The sequence below is a fragment of the Psammomys obesus genome, unplaced genomic scaffold, assembly GCF_907164565.1.
Source record: "Psammomys obesus unplaced genomic scaffold, mPsaObe1.curated_primary_1811, whole genome shotgun sequence".
Classification (NCBI taxonomy): Eukaryota; Metazoa; Chordata; class Mammalia; order Rodentia; family Muridae; genus Psammomys; species Psammomys obesus.
The window spans coordinates 6,997,152-7,023,311 of record NW_026596166.1 but is presented as its reverse complement, the minus strand read 5'-3'; the positions used below and the strand labels follow the sequence as shown (position 1 = coordinate 7,023,311).

The window sequence follows — 26,160 nt, the reverse complement described above, 5'->3', positions numbered from 1 at the left end:
GATAGCGTGAAGGAGCCTGCTTCTGCCGTGGTGTCTCATTCCCTTCCGGAGGTATCTCTTGAGCGCATATGATGCATTTTGGTTTTGTCATGATTAGTAACTTAGTTAACTGGTCGACTCTTAGCTTTTCTGGTTTGTTTTGCTCAGGATTGTTTTCTCCTAGATCCTGTGAATAATAAAACAACTCTCTTGATAGGAAGAAGGAAAACAAAACAAAACAAAAAAAAGCATGGGTTAGTATTGCTCAGTAGTTTGACAACAGTAAACAGACTCCGGCCTCTTCGCTGGTGACATTGGCTGCTTGACTCCACTTGACCCTCCTGTTGGTTTCTGACATTCCAGAGAATGTATTACTTCCCAGAGATACCAGTGTGAATGAGGAGCACACAGAGAGACAGGGAATTAGGAATATGAGCATTGCTCTTGTCCCCCTGTCTGAATGCTCCGAAGTATTTCCGAATAAAACCTCAAATCATGTTGGTGAGACAAAGGACTTGTGAGGGTGTGGAAGTTACCTTTTTGAGAGATAAAGCTAAAGCTGATTTAAAGGGATGTCAGAGACCCACGATGCTTCCTCGAAGCCTCGTGTGATGTAAGTTTTAGCACAGAACAACTATTTGCAAGTGAATCCTTACGGTGGGATTGCACGGTGGCTCCCAGTGGTGTGAGCTCTCGGCAGTCCTCAAAAAACAGTCAGCCAGGTTTGCAACACTGAAATTTTGTCAAGGAAGGTTCCTTTTAATTATGCTGACAGGCTTCCTCTGTCCCCAGGATGGGATGGCTGGCCACAGTCAGCTCCTGGAGGGGCCTATCAGAACTGCAAGGCTGCTGACCTCTGGAGACCAGAATGTGCATTTCCTTGCTGGGGCTCAGAGCCAGCTTCCTATTTATTTAAGAGGCCCTGGGCACCTTGGGAGCCGAGCAGAAGTGGTGATGCAAGTTTTAGCTGCAAAGCATGTTAGGGTTGCTCAACACGTCTGGACTGAAATATGATTTGAAAGAGTTCTCAAAGCCCAGGTGGCATGAGCCACAGCAGGATTAGGTAGTCTTTTACAGTCCTTTCAATTCTGACATAAATAAAGAGTGGTGCAAACAAGAAGGCTCCCCTCTGTCCTCCTGTGGGGAAGTGAGGTGCATGTCTGCCATGGGGTAAACAGAATGCAGTGGGGGGCAGAGCTTTCTCTCTGCTTTCTGTTTATAGCACCAGTCAAGAGATGGGGGTGATGCAGACCCCAGAGTTTTTATGTGACCAAATGTCTTGCAGATTCCGTGTGTGTGTGTGTGTGTGTGTGTGTGTGTGCAAAAAAAAAAAAAGGTTCACATGGGAAAGAATGAGGGAAAGAGGCAGTGGTAAGCCTGGCTCACAGGGTTGATGCATAGAACACTGGGTTACACTCTCAGGCTGCTGCATTACAGGTGAGGAGCATTTTACCTGCCTGAGGATTTGATGGAGGAGGCTTCCGAGTTCTGAAACAGGTAGGGTAAACATAAGTCTAGCAGGGAAACAAGAAGAGGTATTCTGGAAAGGAAGGAAGACTGGGGGCAGTGTAGAGAGCAGCTACAAGCAGATTCTGCTTGGATTTCCTGGTCAGGAGGAATCGGCAACGTTCATAGTTCCACTCCGCAGAGAGCCTCTGAGCAACAGAAAGGATTTAATTCATGAAATATTAAAAATGCAAGGGATCTGACCTTTTAGCCAATCTTTGTAGTATTAAAGGAGTTGACGATGAGTAGGTTCTTGGCAATTAGACTCTACAGAGAATTTAATTTGTGTGTAGGTATGGTAAGTGTTTAGAAATTCAGGACACATCCTCCTTTGGCCACTACTGAGCCATGTCTCAGGCCAATAATCACATGGTTCCCCATGTGGTTATACCTTCAGCCTCATTTTGTCACCTACCACCCAGGGACCCTTAGCACCTCTTCAGCCGAGGGTTGCTAGGTGACTTTTGGTAGCATAGTGGGGGAAGGACAGGGCAGGAGGGTGACTTCTGTCCTTATGTAGCCATTGTCCAACAGTGTAGGAACCTGACAGAAATCTGCAACATTATCCTCACAGGGTGCAGGGCAGTGTTCTATTTTATCTTCTCAAGACAGAAAATATAAGAGAGAAATAGATTAGGAGGAATGACAGAGACTGTGAATTCCTCACCCACAGGGTGAACCAGCTATAATTTTAAGTATTCCGGAGCCTCTGAATTCACTGGCCTTTTAGCCAAATTCATTTTGCCTCTTCTTGCATTTTCTTCTTTGGGCTTTAGAATGTGAACTGTACTTCCCCCATCTTTTATTTATTTATTTATTTTAGTGTATGTTAGCTGTACAAAATAGGGGGTTTCCTTATGCCGTTTCCATGCATGAATATAAGAGATGGAATATATTGGTCCCTTCTGCTACCCAAACTCATCTACAGTAGCGTCCCTTATACTTTCATGAATTTTTAGACTATTTTAAACTAAAGAACCTTTTAAATTTAGGGTCTTTCTTTGTTACCCAGATGATGCTCACTGCTCTGGGGTCAAGCAGGCGTCTTGGCTCAAGCTCCCGGGCACCTGGGACCATAGGTGTACTTTGGCACCTAGCAGACCCAGCTCCTACTGGAAAAGAATGGAGTGCCTGATACCTAGATAGACTATATGTTCTTGCTTATTGACTCTTTAATATATGAAAACAAAAGCCCTTCAAGCTGACTGCTGAATGTAAGGAAATGCACATTTAAACTTTGAAAGATACGAGACCCTCTCCCCAAATATTCCCGAGATAGCTTCAGTTTTTTAATGGCGTCTTGCTTTGTGCAGAGTGTTTTGAGTGTGTTCTTCATCCACCCTTCCTGGGCAGAGCTAGGAAGACCGTGTTGGTACATAGGAGTCCTGAGTCTTGGCACCAAGAACATACCACAAACCCTGGCCAGATTAGGATCTCAGTCTATCCTCCTACCAACCACTGTCAACACAGGCCCAAGTCTCATCATATTTATGAATTTAAAAGGTAGAATGTGATTTAGTCTTGTTCTTAAGTGCCTGTCTTGCATAGGATTCGCTGTTTTGCCATGTTTATTGGCTATCTGCATAGTTTAAAAATTGTCCTTTACAGCCTCTGCCTTATTTTTACTGAATTGTTTACTTATTTTCCTTACTGGTTTCTTCTACTCCCTCCCCTTTCCTCCTTCTTCCCTCTATTCCTCCCTCTCTTTCTTCCCCAGGGTCTATCAAATGCTTTATCACTGAGCGGTATCACACAGGATCTCACTAAATAGCCTGAATTAGGATTGAATTTACCTGTACCCTAGGCTGGGCTTAAACTTGTAATCCTCCTGGGTCAGGTTTCCAACTAGCTAGATTTCAGGCCTGTGCCACTGAGACAAGCTGATTTCGACATGCCCTACATAGTAAATCTCTGCCCTGTGTTGCAAACCCCCTTTCTCTCTGACTTGTTTCTACCAGCTGTTTGCTTTGTGCGTTTTGCCAAGCAGAACTTTTAAATTGTGAATCTGTTCATCTTTTAAGGCATTGGGGGTTGGCTATTCCTCCTCCATCCTAGGTCTACAATATTTCCCATGCTTTCTTATTTTTCTACAATTCCTCAATAACATATATTTTGAGATTGACCTGATTGGTTTTTGTCAAGTTGACATAAACTTAGTTGTATCAAGGTGAGAGGGAATCCTAATTAGAAAAAAAAAAGTCTCTATAAGGTCAGTTTATAGAGCATTTTCTTGATTAATGATTGATGTGGGAGGGCCCAGCTCACTGTGGGTGGGGCCATCCCTGGACAGATAGTCCTAGTAGTGTAAGAAAGTAGGCTGAGCAAGCCATAAGGAGCAAGCCAGTAAGCAGCACCCCTCCATGGCCTCTGCTTCAGCTCTGGCCTCCAGGTTCCTGCCCTGTTTGAGTTCCTGCCCTGTCTCCCCTCAGTGATAGAGTGTGACCTGAGAGTTACTAGCTCAAGTAAACCATTCCTTCCCAAAGTTGCTTTTGGTCATGGTGTTTTATGACAAAAAATAGACACCCTAACTAAGGCAGTTTACTTTATATATTGAGAGCAAAGTTACAGTCAGATAGCGAATTGTAGAGCTTGATAGTAGTTAATGATACTGTATCATATTAATCAAATGGCTGTAAGAAAGGGTTTTGGGTGTTCTCATCAAGAAGGAATGCTAACTGTTTGGGATGATGGGTAATCTATTCATACTATGTCGAATAGTATAAAGCAGCTCACAGCAAATAAACAGATACACTGAAGCATGGTTCTATACTCCATAAATTGCTCGCAGTTATTATGTCAATCTTCTATTTCTTCTAGATTTAAATATTATTCTCAATCCATTCTCACATGGTTCCTTAAATTGTCTGAATGCTGCTGACTTATTTGAGAAGCACCCTGAAGAAGTAAGCTTTGCTTTAGTCATCCCAAGTCCCTGCACTTGTTGGAGGGTGGAGGATGATGCACAGCTTTTGAGGGCTTCCAATTAGGAGCCGCTGCTTTTAGATACCAGATTAGAGAATTCTGAACCCACCCCGGGTCACCAAGATTCACAATGGAGGGTTTGTGCCGACCATGTTTGGGCAGCACCCCCATCCAGTGTGTGAGGGCGACAGAAGTGAAGGAGGAACTGTCTCTCCAGCCAGCACCTATTTAGCCCATGGCTGAAGCTGAGGTAGCAGACATCTGTATGAGGACTAGGAGATCCTCAGAGAGCACCTCAGAGGCTCCTGTCTGTGCTCAGGGATTAGCCCAAGACAGCTTATGTCAAAGAAGCAGTAGTGTCCCAGGGGGTCACACAGATCTAACTTTAAAAGGTAAGACCTAGTCAGGGCTGTCTGTGTATCCCGTCATGCCAGCTACTTGGAAGGCCGAGGCTGGAGAATCAGAAACGCCGAGGTCTGCCTGGGCTACAGAATGCGGTCCTTTCTCCAAACAACCAGCAGCAGGAGAGCTGGGTAGGCCTCCGTAGCGCCAGAGTGCTTACCAAGGACTTAGCGCATGAGGCCCCAGTGTGACCAAAACAGGCGAGTGAGCACATAATCCTAAAATCATTACGAAAGCCTACTTTCTAAGACATTTTCAATCTCGAAGAAAAAAGGTAATTTAGAGAGCACTTAAGCTCTCTGACTTGCTCATATATTTAGACTGATTCACTACAGCTTTCTTTTTTTTTTATGTGTAGTATTATGTACGTGTGTGGTATGTGTCTTACGAGTGTGTGTGCCTATATGCACGTGTGTGCACGTGGAGGCCGGAGGTCCACGCTGGGTGTCTTCCTCTATCCCTCACCACCTTGTCTTTTGAGACGGTGTCTCTCGCTGAACCTGAAGCTCACAGATTGGCTAAACTGATCAGCCAAGAAGCCCCAGGGTTTCTCCTTTCTCTGCCCCTGCCCCCTGAGAGCTGAGACTGCAAACCTGTGTCACCATGCCAAACTTTCTGAGTGGGCGGGGAAGGGGGGATTTGAACTCGGGTCTCGATGCTTGTGTGGCAAGAACTGTACGAGTCATATCCTCAGCCCGTGTTTTCCTTCCCTTTATCACACAGCCACCCTCCAGAGAGACCGCATCTTCAAGCATTTCACCAGGAAGCGCCAAAGGGCGATGCGAAGGCGGGTCCATCAGGTCAACGGACATAAGTTCATGGCCACATATCTGAGGCAGCCCACCTACTGCTCTCACTGCCGGGAGTTCATCTGGTGAGACACGCCGCTTGACCCCACCGCCCTCCCCATCCGTTGTCTCTCGCCATCAGAGACTTCCTCGACCTATGTGCGGTTCCAGGAGAAAAACGTGTGGATAAGCAGGAACATTCCTCGGGTCTGATTTTTTTTTGCCTCCTCTGTCAGTATGCAGTGTCAATCGCACTGCTAAAACAGTAACAACAAAACTGAATATTAATTTATAGATCCAAATGTTAGATATTATGTCTTACACTGGTAACTTCATTGAAGGCGCTAATGAATCCAAAAAGCGTGAACCAGAGAGAGAAGATAATCGATTCACATCTTTGAAAACCTGGATGGGGAGAAAGGAAAGTTAACAGCATTGCCTTGAAGAAGGGCATGGATCATGTGCTGAGTTACGGGAAATAACTGTGGTGAGGAAAGGTCTCAGTAGTGTCCAGACACACGGCATATATAGTGTAAGGTCCTAGCGCTTAGTGGTCCAATGCCACAGTCTAACCTCCAGCAATTAGGAGCTAATGTAATTAAAGGTTGAGAAATCCTAAAGACTTGGGGCAATGCCTTGCAAGATGTAAAACTGGACAAGCAGTGGCAAGTCTAGATATAGCAGAATGTAAGTAACAGTTCCTTTACTGTTTGAATGAGAGTCACAGCTGAGCATACTTAGGGCATTTGTAAGCAGAATTCCCCCGCCCCCACCCCAGTCCTCTTAACACAGAGACATGCTTACACAGAACACCTCAGGGAAAGACTAATCAAGCTATGGGCAGACAGGAGATGGTGGTGACTCGTCTGCCCCCGTGTGGACACCAGAGGGAGATGTAGGGACAAGACGAGGTAGAGTGCTGGGGCCTGGTAGCTGCAGTGTGTGTGTGTGTGTGTGTGTGTGTGTGTCTGTGTCTGTGTCTGTCTGTCTGCCTTCGTGTGTCTACTGCTGCACTGTGTGTGAGTGAGAAGCATTGTGGTAATTATGTCAGCGGAGGGCGGGGGGGAGGGCATTCTCATCTGCCAGCCGATGTTCCTCGTGCCTGCTGGCCGTAAACAGGAGCTCAGAACAGCACACTGTCCAAGCCCCTTCCCTGAAGAGAGGGTGTTTGTTTTGTTTGTTTGTTTTGTTTTTTATAAGGGACCAGAGAAATCGATTCATCTCGAGAACTCTAATCATAGATGTTATTACTGAACAGTTTGACTGACGGTAATTTTTTTTTCCCCTTTTGTCTTGAACAGGGGAGTGTTTGGGAAACAGGGTTATCAGTGCCAAGGTAAGAAAACACGTTTACATCCATGTTCTGTTGTGTTTCTTTGTGAAAATATGCTAACACCAACAGGAAGCAGGACAGGCTGCGGCCCAGGAGTACTATGGCAACTCCCCACAAGCTGCATGGCACCCAGGGGGCAAACTGGCTTTTCGCAGACCCTGGATGTTTTTGACAGTGTAGAGGGTATATGCTCGTTTTTAAAGCCAGGACACCCAGGATGGTTTTGCTGCTTGGAGTTTGCCTCTTCAGTGACATGAGAGAGCTAAGAGGTAGTGCCATTTCCTGAGCATAAAAATTTTGGCCTTCACATTGCCCTGTTGGCGGGGTGAGCGATCACATGCTTGTGTATTCGCGCCACCTGCATAAGGAATGGATTCTATTTTATCCAAATTAGCTTTATTTTTTAGCTTTCTGGTTTTAGGGGGAAAAATGAGGGGCTGGAGGGATAGTTCAGGGGTTAAGAGCCCTTGTTGATCATGCAGAGGACCTGGGGTTCGGTTCCCAGCACCCCCATGGCTTCTCACACTGTATGCAGCTCCAGTGCAGAGGACCTGATACTCTCTTCCGGCCTCCACGGCAACTACATGCTTGTGGCACATAGATGCACACACAGGCCAAACACCCATAAACATAAGGTGAAAACTGAATAATTTTTTTAAATGAGATATTAGCATGTACTAGGCCCTGGTCCTGATCCCTAGCCAAATGACTGACTGAATGAAGGAAGGAAGGAATGTAAGAAAAAAAATCACAGTTAAATACAGTTCATTTGTCACAATTCTAAGGTAAAATCAACTTACTAGTATTCTTGCAGACTTAGAATAAAATAAAAGAGAAGGGTGAAAGCAGCCTCCTTCTAGATGGGTTTCTGTGGGTTTCCGAGTCTCCTTATTGTTGGCCTGAGTGTCGTTGGTCTGGACATGTCGTGCTGGGCATTTTGACTTCCACAGGTGATTGGTGACAGCACATTTAATCTACTGTGCTAGTCCAAGAGTGGATAAGAACATCCTCTTTCTGTTTGGGAGGAAACAATGTAACGTGTATTTTCACGTAGGAGAACTGATTGAGACATGCTTTTTTTTTTTTTTTTCAAAGATTTATGTATTATTTATACAACATTCTGCCTGCACACCAGATCTCACTATAGATGGGTAGGAGCCACCATGTGGTTGTTGCTGGGGATTGAACTCAGGACCTTGGGAAGAACAGCGGGTATTCTTAACCTCTAAGCCATCATCTCTCCAGCCCCGAGACATACTCTTGAATCTAATTTTTACCTTTATGTATGAGAACTCCCACTGAATTCTCCAAGTTAGGGAAAGTGAGCGTGTAGATCAATACAGCAGTTGTAACTGACCTACGTGCTGCGAATTCAGTCACAACTGAGAAGACACAGCTCACAGGTCTGGCTGGCTTCGCTTTTTAACTGCTACCTGCCCAACATGGAGGTATGTCCTCTGGTGATAGATGCACCTTGTACATTCTTATATGGATTAAGAAGCTCCAGATACACAAGGGCATGGTTTACAGATTAAAGTGTATGACTTAAAGGTACTTCTGATGTTTCTTTTTTCTCTCAGCACAGTGCTAGGGTATTTGATGGGCAGCTTCCAGCAGGGTGCCCGCTGTTTACAGAGCAGATGAGAACGTTGGTTAGGAGGCATGAGAAGCTGCTGTTTACATCTCACTGATGGACACAAAGCCTAATGCCTGGTAGGAGAGAAGTATGCTGAGCCAGCCCTCACCGGAAGCACAGGCTGCGTGTTTCAGACCGAGCAGGCTTGAGGGTGAGGAAACCCTCAGAGATAGGAAGGTCCCTGTGTAGGAAAAACAGGGCCAGTTCTCCAGAAAGAAATGAACGTGGTTAATGTGCACATACCCAACAATGGGCAGCAAAGCACATGAGACCAAGGCCCTAGGACCACGAGAGAACCAGCTGCTCTGCCAGGCATTGCTGGCCTTGGCAGGCAGAAAGGCAGTAAGGCTCAGGTTGACCTAAACAGCACTGTCACTGTGTGACCAAATGAGCACTCAGAGAGCGCACCAGCCAACCATAGCTCATGTGGGACATTTACCAACAGAAACCACATTCTGGACCTTGAAATGCTTTAACAAACACGGGGGGGAAATAGAAAGCACAAAAGCCATGTTGTCTGACCAGTCAATGGCTCTGCAGGTAGAGGTTGATCCTGGGCGGCCTAAGAACCTGAGGTTGATCCCAGGATCCCACAGTGTTGCAGGAGATGTCCAACACTGCCCTCTGGCGCACGCACGCGCACACACACACACACACACACACACTCACTCAGACCTTGAACTCAGATCTCCACCCGCCTCTGCCTCCCGAGTGCTGGGATTAAAACCACGCCTAGCCTCTTGTTCATTCCACATAAACTATGCCCTTATATGGCTGAAAATGGAAAGGTGCACTATTCAGAGTTCTAAATATTCAGGTAGCTGGTTGGGCCAGTCTGCAAATGTTTATTGAATTGCCTACTCAACACCATGCAGGGAATTCTTGGCAGGCTTCGGCCACATGTGGAAGATTTGAGGAGGAGGCAGCCTGAGGGATTGTGGGAAATCAGAGGAGGAGGGGTAGTTTGGGTCCAGAAAGGGGCAGATAGAGGATATTTTCTTGGGTAAGTTATTCTTTAAGGGAGTTGGGGATTTAGCTCAGTGGTAGAGCGCTTGAAGGCCCTGGGTTCGGTCCTCAGCTCTGGAAAAAAAAAAAAAAGATATTCTTTAAGTTTTATCCTGCCATACATGTTAGGTATAATCACCAGGCAAGTGACAGAGAGGCAGAGAAAGATTGTATGGTTTAGTTTTAATTGAATCAAATAGGTCTCCTAGGAGAAGAATGTCAAATAGCATGGGGGGGGGGGCTCTGAAGGGTCAGGAATGTGGCTGGGTTTGACGGCAGGGAGAGGCCGCTGGTGGTGTTCAGGAACAGATTCGACCAGGCTCATACTGTGAGAAAGAGTCCTCTGACGGTGGGTACGGGAGGGAGTGAGCGCAGTCAGGAGTGAGAGGACAGCTTAGGACAGGATGACAGGCCGTTTGGACACCAACAAAGGTCTTGTTAGGGTGGTGCCAACAAACGCAGCAAGGGTGGGGGTGCCGGCTGCCAGCATGTGGCCAGGCATCCAAGTCAGGTGGCTGGCACAGGCAGCTTTCGGCTGACTGCTGCGTCTGGCTGTCCTGGGAGTCCCTGATAAATGTATAATGGCTGGATTCCATTTCCTAGTGTGCACCTGTGTCGTCCATAAACGCTGCCATCATCTCATTGTTACAGCCTGCACTTGCCAAAACAATATTAACAAAGTGGATGCCAAGGTAAGAGACGGCTAGTTTGCTGATGAAGCACCCATTCCCTCTGTGTGTGCTCTCACGCTCTCTCCCCACTCCTCCGGCTTCTCTCTCACTCCTCCCCAAGGCCCTCCCATAGTCCTTAGGGCCCACAAAGGCGCCGGAGTTTGTATTTCTACTCTTTTGTGGTGTGACCTCACTTTGCATGGTAGGGACTTTGCCTCTGTGTGGTAGGACGCCGACCCATAACTACCCATAGTAACCCACACTAACAGGAGAAAAGGTTTGTTTTTGTCTCGTAGTTTTAGACGTTCGCACTGTCAGAACGGGGAGAGCAGAACAGTTCCCAGCAGGGTGGAAAGGAAGCTGAGCCTGGAAGTTAGGGTAGGGTGTTACCTGCAAAGTTCTGCCCTTAAGAGTGGGCTATTTTCCTTAAAGATATATCCCACTTCTTAGTGACTCTAGCCACGCCAAACAGCACCACTGTCTGGGGACCCTGGAGTTCTGAACACAAGCTTGCGAGGCATAGTTAGCATTCAGAGCACAGCACCTTGCAGGGACCCAGTCAGGGGCTGTCTGGGCAAAGCTGTATATACCACTTGTACTATTCTAGAGAGAGCCCTATTGGAGCAAAAGAGGGCTGAGCTTGTTGTACAAGCGCCTGGATGGAAAGGCTGAGTCCTGTCTCCATTAGTGATCCTCTGTCACCTCAGCCCCAACCCACAGCCTCTCTGTGTATCAGTCAGAATCATCTATGACTCGCTCATGCATCTTTGCAGCAGTTAAATAGAACTGACAAGTGCATTAACTGTAAATAGCGCTTGCTAAGCAAAGAGACTCTGGGCCTCCTTCAGCCTCATGGGGGCTCCAGGGAAGTGTCTGTGTGTGTGTAAGCGCTCTTATTGAATTTGCCTGGGCACATTCACATGTTGTAAATTCGGGAGGGAGAAAGCAGGGGGAGTGTGATTGACACTCGGTGGACCTGCAGACGCCTGGGGACTGGTGACAGCGCCCATGCACGACAGGGAACACGCAGAGAGTTGGGAACGGCACTTGGTAAATCAAAGAGGCCAGGAAAGTTTAGAGAGGGCATCATCTCACCCTTTCCCGTGGTGTACCTGTCTTTTTTGCTGACCACAGAGCATATGGCGAGGAGGTGCATGAGAAATGGCACATGAGAAGAAACCATAAAGTTTGCACTCACATTGTCTAAATGCAAATGGCGGACGAAGGCTTGGAGGGCTGAGTGTGGTGGCCACCACAGGGTCGCTTTGGAATGGCTTCATTCTGTGACCCCAGGTCTTTTGAGTGACACAGACAGGACTGTGATCTGAACAGAGAAGATGAAAGGAGATTTTTAATTGCTCTCTCTTTCTCCAAATGATGAATGGTTTAACACATACCTGTATCCCAGTCCTGTCTTGTTCACTAACAAAATGTGCTAAGGCTGAGCGAGCAGCTGAGGCTGAGCGGAGTAAGATAACATACCCAGCTCGCGCCCTGTTGTGGTGCTTGGGGTGTGCTCTACTCCTGCTCCAGTCCTTGCGAAGGATGCCGCTGCAAGAGCTGAGCCCTTCCTCCTCTTCCTCCAGATTGCGGAGCAGCGGTTCGGAATCAACATCCCGCACAAGTTCAGCATTCACAACTACAAGGTGCCCACGTTCTGCGACCACTGCGGCTCTCTGCTCTGGGGGATAATGCGACAAGGACTTCAGTGTAAAAGTAAGACGAGGAGGCGCCGGCTTCCCCCTTCCTCATGACAGCATCAGGCTATAGGCTCTGGCACTCTGTAGACTCAGAGTCTGGCTTAGGGCTGAGGCTTTACACATTAACAGCTGAGTTGTGGTGTTTATTTGTTGGGCTATAGTACATGTACAGGAAATGGCAACTGGTCCCTAAATAATACTAGAAGACCAAATTAGATGTTGAATCTAGAGACCTACCACTTCCTTTTTTTTTTTTTTTCTTTGAGACAATTTTTCTGTGTAGCCCTGACTGTCCTGGACTTGCTTTGTAGACCAGGCTGACCCGAAACTCACAGAGATCCACCTGCCTCATCCTCCTAGAGTGCTGGGATTACAGGCATGTGCCACCACGTCTGGCTGGGCACTATGTTTTCAGGAGGCATTTGGAAGTGAAAATGGGCTCAGCCCCTGGCTGAGACAGAAGGTGGGAGGAGGTGTGGGGAAGTTGAATGGCTGGGAGAAAAGGTTTGGGTTTTAAGTAAGATCTGGCTCTCACCAGAAGTCGGCGGTGGCAGCTGAGTTGTCACTCTGGCAGGAGCTGCATGGGTGGCCTGTGAGAGTCCTGTGATGTGACTGAAGAAGCAGTGCGGCAAAGAGCTGGCCCTGAAGCTTTGATGGTGGCTGGCACCTCACCAGCTCTTCAGAGCTCTTGCCTTTTCAAAGATTCTGTGTAGGGCAAAGGCCAACCTATCATTAGGGGCTTTGGAACTATTGGCCTGGCGTCATTTTTCCATTAATATGTGATTATCGGGCTTTCTTGGGGTGCAGCTGAAGCATTATCACACACACACACACACACACACACACATACTAGGACGACAACTTCCATTGGCTATTTGGGACAGTCAAATTGCATCTATCAACAAAGAGGACCATTTGCATTCACCTGATACAGCAGCCAGCTCAGGTGAGTCAGAATCCTTGGCTGAGGTGTTGCTTGAGGCCAGCCTCATGGTCTCACCTTGAGGGAGCCGCCTTCTGTTTTCTTGTATTTCCAGCCAGTGGACAGATCCACACATGAGGCTCACCTGCCTTCCTCTGTCCCCGGTTGCCTGAGAGTCACATACCTGCAGGGACTTCTGTGTTTACTGTCACAGGGTTCTCTAAAAGGCCGCTGTGGCTTGTATCTCTCTGTACCAGTCAATTCCCTCACGACTCCGGGCCCTTCTCAGCTTGATGTAGTGTTCTTCTCCATAAAGAAAGCTTCCCAAATGACAGGCTCAAGCCCCGTAAAGTCTAGATCGTTCTGTGCTTCCAAAGACAAACTGCCTCCATCAAAAAGGCATTCGTCCCACACGGCTTCAGCCGGGCTGGGCCGGGCGTCAACGAGACCCTCAGATAAGAATTCATTTCTGCCGATTAAACCTCGGAGCCTCCATTGTCAAGGGCAACCTCACACATGTAAGAAACATAGCTTGCTTTACTCGATTCTCCAAAATGTCATTTACCCTGACCTGCAAGCACTTTAAAGGTTGTTTTTTTTCCCTCCCTTCCCCTATTAAAACAGTTAGAACCACACCCCACCGGATAGACTTTGTGGGCTAAAAGTTCCACCCAATCACAGCAGTACCCAGAAAGGAGCTACACGGAACCCTCTCCTCTCAGAGACCCCATTCCTGCCTTGTTTGACAGAGACCTAGCCGCAGCATGTAGACTACTGCTTTTTGTCTCACTGTTGATAGGAAAGAGGGAGTGTATCAGTTGGCGTGACCCTTTGTTATCTAGTCACTCAGGACTGTCACTGGGGCGAGCATTTTAATCTTTCTATACTGGGTCTCGCTGCCACGGCAGCGGCGGGCTGTTACACATGATTTAGGTGAGTCTGTCCCATCAAGTCATGGGGAAGAGGAGCGAAATCTATCACTCGAAGCCCATCGTTCTTTAATATGCTAGGATTTCTGCCTCTGCGCAAATCAGGAGTGGATAAAAATGCCAGGGCTTGTTCTGAGCATGAGTTTAATTTTGTGAGTTGACATTGTCAGCCGGTGTCATTGCTTCTGCCACAGCCCTTAGGCGGCTAATGTCCTCTGCCCGTGGTGACTTGGTCCTTTTGTGAATCTGGATTCTGTTTTCTTCCCTGCAGTATGTAAAATGAATGTACATATCCGATGTCAGGCGAACGTGGCCCCAAACTGTGGGGTGAATGCGGTGGAGCTTGCCAAGACCCTGGCAGGGATGGGCCTCCAACCCGGAAATATCTCTCCAACCTCGGTGAGCCCTTTACCTTTAGCTGTGTATGGTCGGCTGAACGTTATTTGGGTATGGTGAGCTCAAATGAGAGTACAGGGAAGCATAATCTCAGCAAATACACTGAACAGGTCTACCGCACTTAAAAAGAAGCATTTTGTCTCCCAAAGAAGAGTCTAATACAGCTATGGCAAGAAATAGTGAGTATTCATGCATATCAGGAGAACGAAATTTTCTTTCCCTTCCCTTCCCCCCTTTAAAAAAAAAATTAGCTTCCCACCAATCCGGTAAGAAACTCAGAACCCAGATGGCTGAGGGACACCACTGGCTGGTGACCAATCTGGACAGCTGGCCAGTAGCTACAGGATTCAGCTTCTTTATCTCCAAAGGAGTTGAAGGTGATGATGCCCAAGGTTTTCTGCTTCCCTAGACTGCAGCATGTGTCTGTGAATTCATCTCTCGTGTTCTGCAGCAGAAAGACCCTTCCTCAGGACACTTGGAAGTGGGTGGAGTGGCTCCGATGCCCTGCCAGGCTCTGCCCTGCAACCTCCCTAAGTGATGTCCCACTGATGCTGTCTGTCAGAGCCTTGGCTGCCTCCCAGTTCTTACTGCTGCCTTTATGGTGCACATCTGCAGAGGGCTGGGAAACAGCCACGGCGGATGGCTGTGAGATCTTAAAGGAGGTAGCCTGAAGGTGAGTTCAGGAAAACCCTAGACCCATTGTGAAGTCGTCTCTGAGTGCAATTACTCTGAGGTTCCTAGTAAACCAGAAAGCAGCAGAGACAGGAGGATCTCTGTGAGTTCAAGGCCAGCCTAGTCGGCAGAGTGAATTCCGGGCCAGCCAGGGCTACACAGAGAGGCTCTGCCTCAAAAAAACAGGAAGCAAACAAGCATCAGTACTAGCAGCTATTTAACTTCCTTTTACAGAAAGGCTTCTGCCTCGCTCAGGGGCTTGCACTGGCAGAGTGCTTCAGGGCTGACTGTGGGCAGGCAGGTAGGGTGCTAAAATGGTAAGATGGTAGTCCTAATGTGTAGAAGAATTGTTTCTGAACTGAGTACAATAGGGATCTCAGACTGAAATATGCCAGGCTACATGATAGTCCCAGAATGGGCAATACCTCCTTGCCTCTCAAATCAAGTACCTCTAAGGTTATTATATTTAATAGTGGGGAAACCAGATTTACCCATAGACGCACATCATTAAAAAGAGAGAAGTATAAGTAACCAAATAGGAAAAAAAAAAAAAAAAAAGAGTTTACCAAAGAGATTAAGGAACCGTGGCTTTGGGTGTTTAGCTCCAACCAAGAATACGGGTTGAGGAAGTAAGATCTGAGCTGGAACTACTTTTCTGTCTTTGAAAAGTTTGCAAGCGGTTTGGAAAGAGATCTGTTAAAACCACTGTATTTCAAACATAATCCATTTTATTATGTATGTTGTTGTGCCTGCTTGGTGGTGCTAAATGTGTAAGCTCCTTGAAGATTCAGGCTGTGTCATAGTTGGCTCATTTTCAACATTGTTTATAGGTCCCTCTAGGGCATAAAGTCCAGGAAAATATCCTTTATACTGGATATGTCAAGAACTTCTAAATTCGTATTCTCAGAGCTGGGGAGTATTTCAGCGGTAGAGGGCTTGTCCAGCATTCATGGAGCCTCGGGGTCCACTTGCAGCACCTCAGAGGACAAACAGGGTTAGACAAAAACAGCCTCCTGGGGCTAGAAGGATGACACAGCAGTTAAGAGCAAATTCTGCTCTTGAGAGTCCAGTTCTCCCCCATGTCAGGTGGTTCTAAGCCACCTACCTCCAACCCCAGGGGATCCAAAACCCGCTTCTGGCCTCCATCGCATTGACACTCACATGCGTATGCTCATACAAACACACACACAATTAAAAATAATGAAAATAGATATCTTTAGAAGCAGCCTTGTGCTCTCAAAAAAAAAAAGGTAAAAAGCCAGCGTGATCATTTAAAAATAATACTGTGTGCAATAAGACATCCGTCACATCTTTACATTTAGTATGAAAATTTGTGTCTTTGCATATTGGTTTTAAAAAAATGCATACTCGGCGAAGGCTGGTGGGATTTTAGGTATGTAACGTTTACCCATCACAATTCTTGCCATTCCCTTTTTACATTGGAAGTTTATTTCTATCATTTAAGTGTTTGTGTTTAAAAACACATTCTTGTCCTGCTGTTGAGACCCTGCGCAAACATGAAAACCGCCGTTTGCATAAAGTGGTCACTAGGTGGCTCTCCTAGCTTTGACTCCTCTGTGGTGAAGCCATTGCACCAGAAACCACAGTCACCAGCCTAAGATGTTGGCCTCTTCATTTGTGCACAAACTTGTACGTGTTCTCCACACAGCAATGCACACCAGAAGCGGATAGTGAGGTCGTTTTCAGATGAAGGAGCTGAACATCTGCCCAGGACTGGTTTCTCTACGTGCCTGGTGGAGGCTGAGACCTCGCAAAGCTAGGAAGCTCATCCCAGTCCATACCCACCTTGCGTTCACAGTGTGATTTCCGCCTTCCTCCTCCTTGCAGAAACTCATTTCCAGATCGACGCTAAGACGGCAGGGAAAGGAGGGCTCCAAAGAAGGAAATGGGATCGGTGTTAGTTCTTCCAGCAGATTCGGCATCGACAACTTCGAGTTCCTCCGCGTGTTGGGGAAGGGGAGCTTCGGGAAGGTGAGTCTGGGCTTCGACCGGCTGGATGGAACTTTGCGTGCGCTGTTTGTGTACGTGCGTGGGTGCACACCGCTCCTAACCCCCGGGTACCCACACCCTCAGCCCTCGAGTCTCCCTCATGCTCCCTTTTGTTCTGCTCTAGGTGATGCTCGCCAGAATAAAGGAAACAGGAGAACTGTACGCTGTGAAGGTGCTGAAGAAGGACGTGATCCTTCAGGATGACGACGTGGAATGCACCATGACTGAGAAGAGGATCCTGTCCTTGGCCCGCAATCACCCCTTCCTCACCCAGCTCTTCTGCTGCTTTCAGACTCCCGTGAGTACGATCGCTGCTCCCCCTGTGAATATGGTGCTCCCCCTGCGAGTATGACCGGCAGCGCCCTACCTCACAGCCTCCAGTCCTAAAGAGCCGAGGTAACAGTGAGGTGTTAAAGATGTCAGGAAGCTGTCTGGAAAGGGTCCTCAAGGTGTTGGCGGATTCTGATGACCTGGGCGGGGGTGATAGGAACTAGTACATTAACCCTTCCTTCATGCTGTCCCATGGGAGGGCCACCTGAAGGGTTCTGTGCCCTGACACTGAATAAGTTTCCTATGGCAGAGAGAAGTTTACAGAAGTCTAAGGATAGAGTAAATGCCATGGGTTACCTTGGTGAAGTTGGTTCTTGCCCTAAGTTTTTGGACAGGCTTGGACATGAGTGAGAGTTGAGAAGGCTCTAGAATGACCCAGAAAGGGTGCCTTTGGTTTGATTCATCCCAAGGCCTTGCCCTGGCCTTAAAGACCGTTGGACCTTGGACCAGTCTTGGGATTTGACGGCCTGCGATGTTTAGAGTAGCAATACAGACTGCTGTTTGCTGCAGTCAGCAGAACGCTGAGATAACAATGGTTTAAACAGAAGCCAGGGTGCTCTTGGTTCGTTTGGACAATCATTCATGTTAATCCACACAGACTTCACACGGTGGAAAGTCTGCCGGTGAGTTCTGGGTCAGATTTATTGCCCAGCGCCATTAGACATGTCCTCTACCTGGTGGTTTCTTGCCACCATCACACTTTACACATCACACTTTCACAGGACGGCATCCAAAACAGAGGCTATGAGGTAGCCTCAGCCACTCTCCTTTATTGGCTTAGACGACCTCCTCCTCCTCCTCCTCCTCCTCCTCCTCCTCCTCCTCCTCCTCCTCCTCCTCCTCCTCCTCCTCCTCTAGCAGCAGGCACTGGGAGAGGAGATACCCTCACCAAGATGAGCCAATGAGTCACGACTGTCTTACACTAACTCTGGTCCATTCTCTGGGCAGGTCACCCTGCTGCCTTCACAGAGCAGGGTCCATAACCGGGCTTTTCTTATCAGCAAAGAGGGAAGGTGACCTCTAAGAAGGCACCCGGGTTCCAACAGATGAGTTAGAATTTTCTGGCTGTCTGGGCATGCCCCTCAGCTGTCATCCGGGAACCGGAACTGCGGTGGGGACAATCAGGGCCATCCATCTCTCTGAAGATAGAAAGTAACAGCTCTATACCCCCACCTCTGCTCCCTCCATATCTGATCCCACCCTCGATGCCCTCCACACGCCCTTTCCTACATTGTTCCTTCTCTTTACCCACTTCTATGTCTATCCTATTTCCCCTTCTTCGTGGAGTCAGGCAACCACCTCCCCTTGGGCTCTCCTTGTTACTTATCTTCTTGGGGACTGCGCTTCCTACTGAAGTGATAAGTTTACTCCTTCTCAAGTCTCTGATGGGATAGAAGACTAGCTTCACAGTTAGGCTTAAGTTGTTTAGGATTTAAGAAAATGTTTTAAGGTCTAGAAAGATGTTTTTTCAAGTTGATAAATACAAGATGTGACAAAGAATGATTTAGGCACAAAACTTTAGACTCACCTAGAAAGGACAGATAGTATTTTCTTCAAGGTTGCCAAATATAAATGAGCTAAACATTTTGAACATAATTTTTACATGTGGCTTTACTGACTATTTCATAACTGTTCTTACTGTATGTAGTTTATTATAAATAAATAAAGTCCATATGCAAAAAGGAAATTTTTTTAAAAAAGAAGAAATTAACAGCTCAGCTGAGGCCAGAAGTGAGACTGCGTATTTGTCCACAAAGAGAGTGCTCCCACAGCAGGCAGACAACTCTCACAGAGCTGGGCTGAGGCAGAGCATCGGATGTGAACAGAGCTCAGTGTGATGGGAGACTTTGAGGCTGAAGAAGGCCCTGGCTGCATCTGCACAGGAAAGCAGAACCAGGCCACAGAATGCCACAGAAAAACCATGGAGGAAATGGAAGTAGAGGAATGGCAGGCCAGGCTGTGATCTTAATTATAGAAAGCCAACTTCTTCAACAGATGGCATGTTCATTCTCCGAGTGCCTTTGTGCCTTACTGTCACAGGAATTTTGGGTGCATAAAAGCATTACATGCATATCACCGTTTAAAAAAAATACAAATTTTGGAGGAACTGCTCAGCAGTTAAGAGTTGGTCTTCCAGAGGACCCAGGTTCGATTCCTGGCACCTACGTGGTGCCTAACACGGGATACTGAGGCCCTCTTCTGGCCTCTGCAGGTACCGGGCACGCACTTAGTGCACAGACACTAAGCAAAAGACCCATAAAATAATTAGAAAAATAAAAGCACAAACAGCACTAGAATTTGACTATGATTGCACTCATTTTTTTAAACACCGTAACAATAAATCTTAGAGACTGCTTCATGCTTGTATACATCTAGGTGCTTCATTTTTAGAGCTGTTTAGTAGTCTATGTTAAGGACATATTGTGCCAGGCATGGTGGAGTATGCCATTAATGCCAGTACTTTGGAAGCAGAAGTAGCAGATCTCTGTGGTTTCAAGGCCAACCAAGCCAGCCAAGACTGTATGTCTCGTCTTAAAAATAAATATATGCAATTTATTTACTCATTTATTTTTAATTACCTACGTTGCCCTTTTTTTTCAGCCCTTCTTTCCACAAGCCCCCTTGTACTCACATCTTTGAGTGTTTATAGAGCATTTCTACGTGGCACACATATTATTGGAGGTAGTATTTCACAGGAGACATGTGCATTTAAAATCTGGATGGAGTTCGATTGTACCTTCCTCCATGGGGGTTAAAGGTTATTAACATTTTATGTTCTGCCCTTTAAGCATTGTTCTGGGAGCTCTGTGTCTACTGTCTTAATCTGTGAAGTGATCTTGCTCAGCAGTAAAAAGTTTAGTGGGCTTAGGGATTCCTAGTGCTTAGAGGCTCAAGTCTTCACTAGCATCCGTGGTGGTTTTGTTTTAACCCCTCCTGTTGAAGATCTGATGTTTGGCCACAGGGTGGCAGTCGTGACTGCAAAGTGGTCTGGCTTTCTCTCCACCAGAGCGGTTGACACTGGAGCAATTTACAGTTCTCTCTCCAAAACAAAGACCAAGGGGAATGTTAGGTTGGAGGATGAAAGTACTGATGGAGGTCAAAAACCAAATGAATTTTTCACGTGGTCCAGTGGAAACAGGGTTTTCATTCAAAACCCTCTGGGGATTGTGGGGTCGCAAGTGCTATACTTCCATCTGGAGATACCCTCGGTGTCTCCCCCTACCCATTGTAAAGCCAGTTATAAAGGACTGGAGATGCTGGTCCCTACAAAGAATGACAAACTTAGACGACTCTAATGCAAGCCATGGTCTCTCAAGTGAGAAGCCAGGAGCTGACTATGGCCTTCTCTCCTTCAGCTAGGGCCCTAGAGTTTTCCCCAAAGCTGCCCAGCAAATGCCATTTCAGGAGGGTCCTTGTTCAATAATGTGACGTCTCTGTCTCTCATGTCTGTCCCTGTTGAGTGAATCCCTATGGCTGAAGGCCAGAGAAGGGAGGGCGCTCAATAAGAGCCTCTTGACTTAGTGTGGTGGAGACACAGTTCAAGTGCAGGCCAGGCTGAGCGTGGCCCCACAGGTCACGTGCAATCTTGCACCACGCATGAGCGTTGGCCCACCAGCTGCTGAAGCATCTGCCTGTAGAGATGGAAAAACATTGCCCCCGGGCTAGCAATCTGAATTCTTCCAGCTTCCCTGTGTCTAACGGCCTGAGTCTGTTGTAAAAGCCTTTCTGCTGCCAAGTCCTGGTCAGAGGAGTGAGGCCTCTGTGATGATCCAGTGAGAGGATCGAGACTCCTCACAGCTCAAAAGCGAGGCTGACTGGTAGATTGCCCATGTCCCAGGGGATGACGCCACAGCCACGTTCATATGGGCAGTACTGACTATACTTAATGGGTTATTTGAAAAGGGGGGGGCGGATTTGAAGCTGGAAGGCAGATGTATTGAGGAGGAGAGCGTGGATAGAGACAATGGGAAACAGATATGATTAAAATGCATTGCACACACCTATGGAATTTTCAAAGAATAAAAATTCTTCTCAAAAACTACGGCTGTTCCGCAATAAGCACCCACTTCCCACACCAAAGGCAACCCTCCGGAGCTCCCCACACCCAAACCATAAAGTGGGAATTCAGGAGCTCCTTCTGTTCTTGCCGAAGAGAAAACAGCAAAGCAAATTTCAAACGCTAGATCCTGTGTCAAGTTCACTGTATAGGGTTAGGAATCCATAAACTCTTCTGTTCAAATCCCTCCATAAGTGCTATAGTTTATAAGGGTATAGATAAGTGAGCATTCTCAGACCTTCCGAAAGCGTCATAAATTCTAAAACTTTGTGAGTAACAGTCTCCATTGAGACTTGCAAAAGCTGTTAGGTCTGGCGATTTTATTTTTCACTGTGTAACCAATAGAAACAATGTGATAAGAAGAAGACAGATGGTGTACGTAAAGATGCTTGATTTCAGGGTGGCAAGACGTGGTGGGTAAAGGCATTTGCCTCAGAGCCTCTGACTGCCACGCATCTACTGTCGCATGCAAGCCATAAAGACTCATAAACACACACACATACACACAATTAATGTCTTGAGAAGATGCTTAAATTTTAAAAACGGTTAATAGATATTATTAGTCCATCGCTAAAAGCTTTTGATTGGCAGCTCCTTGGTCATCCCACCCTCAGCCCGGGTACCCAACATCGTTCTGTCTGCTCGTGTGAGTCTTTTAGATTTGATTTTCTGTGCCTGGCTTATTTCACTTAATCTTCTCCAGATCCATCTGTGTTGCCACAAATGACAGGGTTTCCTCCTGTTTTAAGGTTGAATGAGATTCCATCGTGTATCTACCCTCACATCTCCTGTGTCCGCTCATCCACATCTTTGTCCATTCAGCCATACAATGAATAACGCTGTAGTGAACAGGGCACGCAATTTTCTCTTCAGTATGTTGACTCCGTTTTCCTTGGGTAGACACTGAGTTAATGGAATTGTTGGGTAATACGCATATTCTATTTCAGTTTTTGAGGCATCTTCATCAAGTTGGGCAGTGGTTGACTGACTCACTGTCCCACCATCAGCGCACACGGCCTGCTCTCTTCCCCACTGTGGCCAGCGCTCAATTCCTTTCTTCCTTTTAATAGCAGTTCCGGCAGGGAAGAGGTGATACTCAGGGTGGGCTTCCATTTGCATTTTCCCTTGGTTAGTGTTGGCGATCGTTTTTGTTAAATATCTGTTGACCATTTATACTTCTTCTCTTGAGAAGTGTTTATTTAGATCCTTTTCTTTGTTTTAGATTTTGGAGTTATCCGTTTTCTTATCTTTTGAGTTAAGTTGAAACAACCTGAGCTTTCCTCAAAGGGAGTCTACTTAAGTGATGTACTGTTTGAAGAGGATTTTCTTCCAGGTGTGCTGGCACATACCTGTAGTCCCTGACAGGCCAGGAGAGGTAGTGTGACTGGAGTCCCCGAGTTCCGGATGCTCTCGTTCAATTAAAAACAAACAAACAAACAAACAAACAAACAAAATCCCAAAGTACTGTGTATCAGGCATCGTCATGAGCACCTGGCTGTATGATTAGGGCATGTCGTGGTCATAGCATAAAATAGATTCAGTTATCATTTTTACTCTGTCGGTAGTTCAGAAACGTGGGAATATCAAAGCACTCCTGCAAAGCCCAACACTTTTAGGAAACTTTAGAGCTTGAAGGTTCCACGAAAAAATACAGAGTTTACAAAGATGAATGGTTGGTATCCATTTCAAGTTCTGATCAAGACAGTGGACTGGCTCTCCAATCCCCACGATGCACCAGCAGGAAATGATGGCAGCAATCTCACCAGAGCAGAAGTTACATGGCAGAATTGCTGGGGAGGTGCATATTTTTCAAATGTGCATTTGATTCTGTTTTAAACAACAGAGGTAGTGAGAATAAGGTATTGTTTAGCTAAGGCGGGCACCTGGTCACTAGGGACCTGTGTCTCAAATCTAGTACATGCTGCATTCCTCGCTACTTTGAAGCTAAATTCACTTCCAGCTCCTTTCATCTTCGTTAGCGTCTGTCAGCCTTTTGGTGTTTGTGGCCCAGAATGGAGACCCCACTGCCCTCCTTCCACGGGCTTACCACTTGGGCAGAAGGAGCTCAGCGGGGGCCTGGGAGAGAGAAGTGAGCTTGAGAGAGGCAGGTAGGAGTAAGAGGCCAGCCAGGAGCAAGAGGCCAGCCAGAGGGAGAGGTTGGGGGAGGGAGAGAGGAACAAAGACAAAGAGCAGCCTCCCAGGAAGGGGGAGCGGCAGAGTCGATGCCGGTCAGAAGCTAAGGTTTTGTTCAGAGACCCAATTGATCGGTGCAGTTGTTCTGCTTGGAAAACGGAGGACATCCTGTGCCAGAACCTGGAGAAGCCTCCCTCCTCACTCCTTAGTCAGCAATGTTTACATTGTTGGTGGCTGTAGACCGCAGAGGCTCTCAGGGACAGTTTCCTCAGAGAGCCCAGGCTGCTAGACTTCCTGGGTCAGCCTTGCAGATGGAGCTTGCTGCAGGCCAGAGGAATCCGTTACTTCTCACCTGTGGGTCAGCACAGCCAAGGCCCTATTGCTTGCTGACTGTTGAGAACCTGTCCACCCAGGCTGACTCTCTCAGCAGACTCCAAGTATGTAGGGGAATCACCTGGTAAGGCGAGGGTAAGGGAGCACTGCTACCTCTGTTTTTCTCTTCATTGTTGTCATATTAGTGTTTAGTGAAGTGGTGTAGGGGAAGGTCAGCCACAGCCCACGCTCCACTGATCTTCCAGCAGCATGGCCGGGACCGAGTGCATCCTGAGCTGCTGCCAACAGCTTGATTGGAGAGGAGGCATACTCAGCTCCTGTCAGGGCATCTTCTGCCCATGCTCTGATTCTGTGCCATCCTAGTCACAGAGAAGAGACCCCAAGGCTACGGGTTAGGAGAGAAGAGTAGAAGACAAAGGAGACGATAGTCTCAAGAGGCCCCTGCTAGCATCCGTGCGCACCGTTGCTTCCTGGAGTCTGAATGTGCTGGTTCTACAGGATGAGCCAAGTGCAGAAGGAGGAAGTTCACTGAAATTCAGCATCCATTCTGGATGCTTCCACCCATTGCCACTGCCTTGGAGCTGCCTCAGAAAGTGCATCCTGCTACGCAATAAATATCTGTTGGGCAAAATATCTCACAATACTGCAAACAATCCCAGAAGGTGAAGGCATTCCCTCTTGTGGTAGTTAGGATAGATGAGGTCCCTAGAGGGACCTAGGTCCCTATGTCCTGGATCCAGGTCCCTATGTCCTGGATCACATAGCAAGAGCCCAGTACATGGGTTCTTGACCCGGTTATGCAGCCATGTCTGTTATACCGTAGCAAGAATTCTCCGCTCTCTGCAGCATATACATCCGAGAGAGGAGGGATGGTAGCAGAACCCGTGTGCCTTCCCACCACGTGTGTTTTCTGGACCTTTCTGAAGCACCTACGGATATTTCCTCTGCTCTCTCTGGAACTAGGTTTCCTCCTTTCCCTGAGCAATGACTACCCCACAAGCCATTTGGTCTGCTTATGGGTCAGTTGTTGTAGTTTGCCTTTGGCTCAGATGAAAATAGAAAGCAAAGTAGAGCACAGTCTTGGTATTTCCCATCTCTGCTTGCCCCCAGCCTATCAGTGAGTTCCATCTTTCAGGTTGGTAGCTATGGAGATGGGTCCACAGATGAAATTAGGATATTTGGACCATGCCGTATGTTGGGTTCACCTCCTCCTCAACTGACAGCCCCTGGGATGGTATGCAGAGGACCATGTCCAGGCACAGGATTTGGGCTTCTGTCCTCTCAGGCCACCAGGCCTCTATTTCTTCTTGGTCTTGAACATGAAGGTGGGGAGAGGAGAAAGAGTCAGAATGTCGAGCTGTCCCTGTGCCCCTGTCTCTGCATAGGTCCGTGGGATACTTGGTGTGACTGGAGTTTAAAACCATTGTCTTGGGGTTGTTTAACTATGACTGGTTTGTCTATAGCTATCACCATCACTGACAACCTAGAGGATGAGCAGCCCCTGCACCTTCACATCCGGGAAGATGCTGTGTGGCACTGTGTGGCATTTCCCGTGATGTCCCCAGTCTGTACCAAGGTTAGCTCCAGCCACGTGTGCTCACAGTGACTGGAAGCGTTGGAGCTGGTGATTGCATAGTCATGGCTTTTGCTTACCACAGTGAGTCAAGTTCCCAGTCCTCTTTCTTCAACAGTGCCCTTGGAAGTTCAAGTGCCAAGCCTGGCTTCGATGCTGAAAGGAGGTAGTTTGGTGAGAAGCCAGTCAGTCCTTCCTCTTATGCTAACAGAAGTGTGGCACACGCAAAGTGACAGTGGGAGGTCGAGCTCATGTAACAAGGATGCTTCTTGCACCCCGGTGGCAGTGATAGTTGAGCTTGAACTCTGGATCCTGGGGGAAGCTCTGACCCATGTGTCAGGCTTTCTGCAAAACCAGGGTAGCTGTAAGAGCCTAACCAACTAACACTGCTGTGCCTTCAGGTGGCCCCTGGGGGTTGAGTGGGCTCCCACCTTGATTGGCGTGGTTGTCCAAGCAAGGTCTGACGATACCTCTATAGCTGGAGTCAGTTGACCTCACCCTGTAAAGACCCGACCTTCTTGGGCAGAAACCATGGGCTGTACCTAATGTGTTCTGGTCTTGAAATACTTGGTTTTCTTGTAAATAGTTCATCACTGGTTAGAACTAGGTTATGTCTGTTTCTCCTGGGCCCCAGAAATAGCCAGTGCCCCTCATGAATAAAAACAGTCTTTTTGCAAAGCTTAGCTTGCAGCAGAAGGCAGGGAAGCATTTATTCATTCAGCGCATGAATATGGAATGCCTGTGATATGAAGCCTGGATTTCAGCCCTGAGAACACAGCAGGAGACAAAGAAGAGCAGGCTCTGCCTTCATGTAGCTGCCTTAAGGAAGCTAGAGGCCTGAAGCTGTCCTGTGTGGGTAGACC

General features: G+C 47.3%; 1 protein-coding gene across 1 annotated transcript in view; it reads left to right on the top strand.

Moving 5' to 3' along the window:
- Prkch (protein kinase C eta) overlaps positions 1-26,160 on the top strand; it is a 203,062-nt gene that overhangs the window by 101,383 nt on the left and 75,519 nt on the right. Inside the window, exons 3-9 of the mRNA XM_055595508.1 lie at positions 5,533-5,683; positions 6,899-6,933; positions 10,175-10,263; positions 11,829-11,958; positions 14,065-14,192; positions 16,710-16,853; positions 16,996-17,169. Coding sequence (XP_055451483.1) covers positions 5,533-5,683; positions 6,899-6,933; positions 10,175-10,263; positions 11,829-11,958; positions 14,065-14,192; positions 16,710-16,853; positions 16,996-17,169 — 851 coding nt within the window. The remainder of the gene's footprint in view (positions 1-5,532; positions 5,684-6,898; positions 6,934-10,174; positions 10,264-11,828; positions 11,959-14,064; positions 14,193-16,709; positions 16,854-16,995; positions 17,170-26,160) is intronic.